The sequence below is a fragment of the Dendronephthya gigantea genome, unplaced genomic scaffold (genome assembly GCF_004324835.1).
Source record: "Dendronephthya gigantea isolate DGI-Jeju-01 unplaced genomic scaffold, DenGig_1.0 000257F, whole genome shotgun sequence".
In the NCBI taxonomy this organism is placed as follows: domain Eukaryota; kingdom Metazoa; phylum Cnidaria; class Anthozoa; order Malacalcyonacea; family Nephtheidae; genus Dendronephthya; species Dendronephthya gigantea.
The window spans coordinates 117081-125338 of NW_021163267.1; the positions used below are offsets into that span (position 1 = coordinate 117081).

Sequence of the window (8258 nt, forward strand, 5' to 3'; positions counted from 1 at the left end):
ACAAGTCGTCTCACTCGTCTGTTGAAAGACTGACCAAAAGCCAATATGCTTTCTTTAGACGTGATTCAAGTGCCGCGAGTTCGCCGGTAAAATTGAGGGTTACATCCCCCCCCCCAATTAAGATAGTCACGCCACGCCCCTGTAAGTTGCAGTTTGGTTTTGCTACTCGCTGTTAAATTGATGAGCTAAGCAGGTAGCTCGACCAATCAGATTGGAGGATAGCTCGCATTCTATGAGCACAGCTATAACATCATAAATTTGAGTTTTCTGTGAAGAAATAATGACTACCATACCCTGGCTTTCAAATCGTGCTTATAAGGCGTATGCAAAATGAATCCAAACTTACAATCCACTAAAGACATTCTTATAATTCCTGACATCAAGACAAACTTTCAAGAAACCACCAGCCTCACCAACTGTGTAGGTGGAATGTTGGAATCCAAATGTAGTAGGATCTGTAATTATGTCAATTCAAAAATGAAATAATAAAAAATATTATCAAAGTAAAGATGTGTAGTATTAACTTAATGGTCCGCTGTCCTTTTGCTTTCGTTTATAATTATAATTATGCACATATAACTTGACAAATGCATGGTCATGCAAAAGCATTCTTTACTAGACTCTTACTTTGTCCTTTTGAAAGAGTGAATGCCAGAGTACATACAAAGAGATGAAGGTATAGCGGCTGCCATGACATCTGGTTAAAAATATTAACATTAGCATTAAGTTAGCTGTTTGTTATATAACCACCCATATATATACGTTGAATTTTACCCAGTTACCTACTTTTTTCAGAATATATTCAACAATGATGTTTATGTTTTCGTGTGTTTTTTTTTTATATCTAAGTTTTCATAAACCATTTTTTTCTGGAGTCGGCATCCGAATTCTAGCGAGGAAACGAGGGCAAAAGTCGAACCTTTACGATCCGCTGTGTCCCAAAACGTATCGTAATCACACCATTGTCCGGCGCGTATATTATTATAACAACTCTATTGTATGTTAAATGACAATAACTTTCTTAATACGACAAACAGGCTGGCACAGGCTGTCTCTCTTGATTGTATTAAAATATTGGAAACCAACGGCACGCTAAAACCGAGTGGGAAGTATTGTTAATTTTATTATATTATTATTCAATAACCGGGCCCAGTTTTTCAAAGCTAGGTTAGCGCTATTTAGCGTAAATTTTAGCCCACTTTTTTAGTTTATGCATGTGCTTCTGAACCACTGTTCGACTTAAAACTTAAGAAAATATTACTTCTATCTGTCCGGAAAATATTTATGAAAAAAGATATTCAACTTTAAAACAAGTGATTAAAAAAATTAATGTAAAAAGTTGCTTTAATCCAAGGTTAAGCTAACCGTCTTTTGAACAACCGCCCCCCGGAAGCTATATACTAGAATAATCGTTTTTTAACGTTATAATTATATATAACTATATTAACCTTTGTCAGATGAGATGATTACTCTTTTTTAAAAAGATTGAAAGAAAGTTAATTTATGCTCCAATGCGAGGGTATTTCATAGATCATACAGCATAGCGCAATACCAATGTCGGAAGTATTCAAAAGCAATTTTAATTTTCACAACGTTTATTTTAGGCTTAAAATTTTAATTAAAATCATTCAATTTGTAACTAAATGCCCTCATGTAATCAATGACTAAGATCAAAAGGTATGTGGAACGTAAAGAGGAAAAGTAAAAAAATAAAAGCATTGAAGTTTATGCCTTCAAGCTAAAATTGAGGCTGATTCATGCATCATATATGTATAATTCTCAATAATATGCATAAAAGTCATGTTGGTGATATGTATTATATACATACACAATATTTATATCAGTTGACAACAACATAGCTTCACAACAATTTATTTACATTAATATGTCTTAGAGGAAGTTCCCTTTTAGCACTGTCTAGAAGGCAGTGGGCCTAGCTCAAAGGTAACAACATTTTTTGCGATAAGCCGTAATGCGTGCAGAACAGCTTTGTCCAAAACTTGTATGAATTTCTAGTAAGGCATTCATGGATTAAGTCTCGACTAAATAAAGTTGAAATATATTGAACACTTTTAATGTTATTAGGGCCCTGATAGAAATGAATGAAAACTAAAGATATGAGAGAAAAACAAAACGGGTTCGTGATGGTGATTGGCTTTTTTTATTTACAAAATTTACCAACCCACAGAACGAGATTTCCAATTGTTCATTAAATTTACTAAGCATTTACTCACAAAACGGAATACACACCAGTGTCAAAAAACACTTTCTGTCAACAGCGAGCTGTGTTTTTTTAGATCAGTCAACTCCTATATAGCTACGTACTGACGCGTTCACAATTGATAATAGAGTCATATTTCATCGTTTGACACTATATTTCAAACGCTGAATGTTGAAACTGTATATGTTTACACACTGGCTTTATTTCATTACAATATTGAAGACATGACAACCATAATTTTATTATAAAATATAAATCAGGCGCATGATTTTTCGGCTTACCGTAATAACTGTTATATGTTCACTGTGTGTGGCTGTCGATCTATAACATCGATACTTTACAATTGAAGTAATGACGATATTAATTTTCCTCCGTCATCCGTACGACTGGAAGCAATATGACATCGATTAAGAAACAAAACAATCACAAAACCAATAAGAGTCAAATTAATGACGACATTATATGCACATAGAGGTCAATATAGATTATTATTCATACATTCATATACTCTAAAATATTTTTTGCAGTGTCTTCCTTTGATGTGCCGCCGCCTGAATATTCTTGACTTTATAGTCAGCCTCAAATTGTACCTCAAATTGTCCAATCGGGAAAAGGATTTTACCACGTGATCATAAAACGCATTTACTGCAGCAGGAAATTTTTGTCATATTTCCCAGTACATATCATCACCGGCTCCCTCCCCCCCTCCCAATTTTAATCAATTAAGCCGAAAGAGTTCATGTGGACGTAAGATGTTAACCATGGGCAATTCTCCTACATAAAATATAATGCATACATTAATGCCATCCGGCTTGAAACACAGAAATTACGTTGGTTTTTTAAAAACAAAATAGATACAAAACACCTTTTGCGTACTTACTAAAGTTATCTGTTATTTTTTTTAGACTTGAAAACAACTTAATTAAATTTTGCAAATACTCGATACTTTTGCAAAACCTAGTCGGGATGCATTTTATTCGATAGACGTCATCTTCGGAAAACTCGTCCGCAGATTTCTGATTGGCTGTTGCAAGTTCGGAAAATTACGAAGGCGTTTTTTTTTCACTGAGTCGGCCTTCGTAATTTTCCGAACTTCCAACAGCCAATCAGAAATTTTGTATGCATTTGTATGCAATAGACCGTTTCGCGTTTCGGTAATTACGTCACACATGATGTATCGTTTTAAATTTAGAACCACCCTAAATGAGATGAATTTCAAGTTTTGCTGTCACACAAGCTACCTATATATTTGCAAAGATGCAAAACATCCTTCTATAACCCGTGCATGAAATATAACTTTTCATTCATTTGTTGAAGAAGGATGTTTCGCATCTTTGTACGTGGCTCGCAAAAGCAAAACTTGAAATCCATTTCATTTAAGGTGATTCTAAATTTAAAACGTTGTGATGTTAAAATGTTGTGACGTAATTAGCGTAAGGTCTATTAATGTATGCATTATATTTTTTGTCAAAGAGTTGCCAGCTTTAGAATATTATATATACATAAGATATACATAAGATATAGTATGACGTATTGCAGCCCTAACGGATTATCCATCAGAATTTCACAATACCCCCCCCCCCCTTCTTTCTGTCACACATGTTTCAAGTGGAGACTCTCCTTTATTGAACATTTTATTCACTTGTTAATATTGAATATTCATATGGTTACTTATTTATTGTTACTGTTAGCGTTAGCGAATGTTTGTATTCCAAGTACTCTGAAGTTCACCTCAAGTACATCCACTTTCACACTTTCCTTCCGTTACCATCTGCTGGTGTTTGGACACGCCCCGAGCTTTGCAACACTGGTCGACTAGACGGTCAAAAATAAATTCTTAGCATTAGAATATGAGAGTTCTTGTTAATGACATCTACACTTCGATCGTTATTTTCCAATGCGAAGACATAATTAAGAGGCACGTCCTCTAAAGCCCACTAGAGATTGTAAGAGTAGAATTTTTTTAAAACAGATTTAGACGTCCTAGCCACGGAGCTTCCTAAAAAGGTTTGCTGCCTCGATTCTCAATTTCGGTTTCGCCCAAAAGAAAAGTAAACTGTTAACGCTGGTATTAATCAATGTTGACTTAGTGTGCCAAAGCTCTAAGATCACGTACACAGTCTCATTCTTTACTTTTGATCGAGTTATCACCCAAATAATTGGAGGAGCGAAAGAAAGCAAAAAGGCAAGCACAACCAGAAAACAAGACTTCGCTAACTTCAATTCCCGTAAGAAACGCCGTTTTCTTTTGGAAACAGGCCCACTTTCTTGGTTAACGATATCAACTGGTTGCTGCAACGAGAGTGTTTCTCTTCTTGCAGTGAAAAATATTTTGATATAGGCAAAAGCAATGAATGAGAAACATATCAATACTAAAGCGGTAGAGAAAATATGATATAATTTCATTGTGAATGAGTTTATAGAGTTTATTGCGATCATTACGCTCGTCATCATCACAGAGCAAAATTGAAACTTCACTAATTTTTTCTTTGTCACCGTTGTTCGATGCCTAAAAGGGAATAACACCCCCATATATCTGTCATATGTCATTGCACATAGTGAAAAAAAAGAAATTCCAACTGTCGCGTCGAATAGACTCGAAAAAAGACGTTGATACTTCATACATTTTGTAATTCCAGCAATGTGCCTCGCACTCAGCCAAATATGAATGGGCATCGCAGTCATTGCCACGACTAAGTCAGCCCCTGACTGAACGAGAATGAGAAAATAAGAAATTTTTGACTTGAGTTGAGGACAGTTCAAAATGGTCACAACGGATATACCATTTAATAAAACAGTGGCAATAAGAAGCAGAGACAAAAATACGAGCTGAACAATTCTGTTCGTCATGAAAATGTTCAAAAGATTATGGTTGGAAATTTCCAAATGCGAAGCATAAAATAAGCAAATGGATATTTTTCTCTCCCCATCCGTAATGTTCGCCATTTCTATATATCCCAACTTTCTTCTCTTTTATCTTTCATAAAGACATCGACATATAATAATATGAAGCAGAGCTAAAGTACACTGTTCTGTTGAACGTGCTCGCTTTAGAATATATATAAAAGCTTTTATGCACGCAGGTGTTTACACCGCTATTCCATTGGAAATTAGCTACATTTATGAACGTCAAAACCCTTTTAGCTTGAAAAAAGAAAACAATTCATTTATTGCAAATAATTAAGTTATTTTTATATTCAAAAAGAAATTGATATATTAATCTAATGTTTAAAAAAGAAATTGATATATTAATCTAATGTTTAAAAAAGAAATTGATATATTAATCTAATGTTTAAAAAAGAAATTGATATATTAATCTAATGTTTAAAAAAGAAATTGATATATTAATCTAATGTTTTAAAAAGAAATTGATATATTAATCTAATGTTTAGTAACAAAAGACATTAAAATATGTACTTCTTGAATGAATTACTATGTAGGTGATAACTTTCAGATATTTTGTATATTGTGTTACTTTCGTAGGAGCAGCTGCTACCCGAATTTTGACGCAATTATAGTATAGGCCCTAGTAGCCCTCAAATCTAATAGCTATACTCAACAATTCTGAAACTATGTAAATCGGAAAAAACTATACGAATATAGCATCTTGCAGATATAAAGAGAAGACCTTTAGTTGATACCAAAAGCATTACGGTTTGATTCTTGCTTCACGCTTAGTTAAGGCAACTAAAAATATTAATAGAGACACCACTAGTATAGTTTGTATTTATGCTCTCAAAACGATTTGGGCACTTGGCTGTAAGTGCATGGGCATGGTAAGGAAACAAAAAGAGCACCTTCGATTATAAAATAGTATTTATAGCTAGCTACATTAGGTTCTCCATAAAGACATTTTTAATCCCAAAAAGGCGCTTTTCGTCCCTTGAAAAATTGGGGGAGAATGTCCAATGAGCATTGAAAAATGTGCAGAATTAGGGCAGAATGTCTAGTGAGTCGGCTAATTTTCAATCGGTTTAATTACCTGAAAATTTACCAATATTGGGAAGCAAAGATATCGTCAGTTTTCATATCAAATTTCTTACTTTAATTTCTATAAGAAAAAGGCTGTCAAAATATATAAACTATTCTCTAAGACTGATTAACCGAAAATGTGTATATCTGCTGATGAATAATTATTTTACAACCGGCAAAAACCTTTTAGCGTCACAAAACGACGCAATTAGTGCATTTCCAAGTGCAATCTTAATTAATATTACCAGAGAGCAACGTGGCAGCGTTTTCAAATCACTTAACATCAAATGTATTTAACGACTGTCTAAAATAGACAAAACACTTCTCGACGTTTCGACTTGAGGGCCTTCGTAAGGAGAGTAACACTCGTTAAGTGTTTGTGTCTATATTATGCACTTGAAATCTTAATATTAGTCTTGAAATCTTAATATTAAAAAGTCATTAAATGCGATTGTTGCATATTTCATAAGATGTTGCGCCTCTCGTGATTTGTTAAACGTATACAGCTGCAAACTGTCTCCATGTATATAAATTTAGATACAACTTTATTCGCGATCGAAATAATTCATAAGAGTGAAACCTCGTTCATACGACGCCGGAATGGAACTCACTCTGTCGGTAGAAAAGTTACCGGTTTTAACTCTTTTTGGACGATAGGTTTATTGTTATGGGATAAGTGTTAGGTACGGGATAAGTGTTAGGTACCGGATAAGTGCTGCCGGATAATTACCAGATTAGTGTTATTACGTTTTGGCGTTCACATGCAAGAACATGGCTCAATTTCATTCTATTGCTTAACCTTATCTATGATTATTTGCCCGCATTCATACGACATTACAGACGACGTGCTGAATAAACCCTTTAAAAAAGATGGAATATGATACAGCAGTAGCTACACACGAATAACTTTGCGGCCAAACTTTCAATCAAAATCTACACTTTGCGCCAAATTTTTTTTCATCACCTGTGATGAAACCTTACGTTTCTTACGTGAACCCTAAATGTAACCGCATACCCTTACAGTCAGTATTCCGTTTTTAACTTTTACTATTCGCGTTTTCTCATATACCGCGGTGTCAACGCCATCCCTTGGCATCCCATAATGTAAGAATCTCGTATCGTTTTCAAAACTTGCAAGTATATAGTGTAAACCGCGGATTTCGGTGTCTGCCATTTAAACCTCGTCCCCCATATACATCCCGACTATTTTATATCTATTAGAAACGAAATACCGCCTTTTAATTTTTCACATTATAAGCATGCACTAAACAATCTGTATTAAGACGAGAACTCCGCATTTTTTATACACCAATATACAGGGGCGTAGCTAGAGGGATAATTGGGCGGGGGGTCAATATTCATATAATTATGCCCGACGGATTCCTATTGTAAGCTATTGCACTTACAAAAGAAATCTTTCCGGCAGAAGTGGATATATGAATCCCCCCCAATTATCGTTCTAGTTACGCCCCTGCCTATATATAATGCACCTTCAGCCTTTCAAACACACACACTTGTACGAATTTCCTTGGTTCATACATTTGCGAAGATTTCTACAGGGACGTTGGTCACACGGTCGTTCTAAAAAAAAACAAAAAGTCGTATTATAATGTTAGTTTTATATTAAGCTGTAAATTTCTGCTTGTTCTAGTTTTTGAAATTTCCTGCAACATGATGATGTTTGAATTTTCATTTTACTGATAACTGTGGACTGCGCACTTATAGTATTTTTAAACTGCGCACCAAGTATAAAATTTCGCTCCCTGCGGCTTGTTATATCGCCTTTGGATTTCATGCAGAACATCTGAAAAAACATGAATTAACCTATACATGGCCCATTTTTAACCCATGGAAAATTAACCCATGGTTTCATTGAACACAAAAACTGGTGTAATAAAAAGTTTGTACAACATAATTATCAGATACAACGTAATTTCATGATTATGCTATAAGGAGGGGGAACTAGTCTTTATAATTAGCATAAAGTTCTCAATTCTGTCAGAATTCACCTGATTTTTCTTTCTGATTTTTAAGAAATTTAATCGCAAAGTTATCTATAAGAGTT

At 34.5% G+C, this 8258-nt stretch overlaps 1 protein-coding gene across 1 annotated transcript; it reads right to left on the minus strand.

Annotated features, from left to right (window-relative positions):
- Window positions 1-3956: 3956 nt before the first annotated feature.
- Window positions 3957-5420, minus strand: LOC114540955 (D(1A) dopamine receptor-like). Its single transcript, XM_028560948.1, has one exon. The coding sequence runs from the start codon at window positions 5165-5167 to the stop codon at window positions 4205-4207; it is 963 nt and encodes a 320-aa protein (XP_028416749.1). The 5' UTR covers window positions 5168-5420; the 3' UTR covers window positions 3957-4204.
- Window positions 5421-8258: the final 2838 nt, after the last annotated feature.

Excerpts from the sequence above, each read along its gene's own strand:
- LOC114540955 (XM_028560948.1), bottom strand. The coding sequence starts at position 5,167 with ATGGCGAACATTACGGATGGGGAGAGAAAAATATCCATTTGCTTATTT.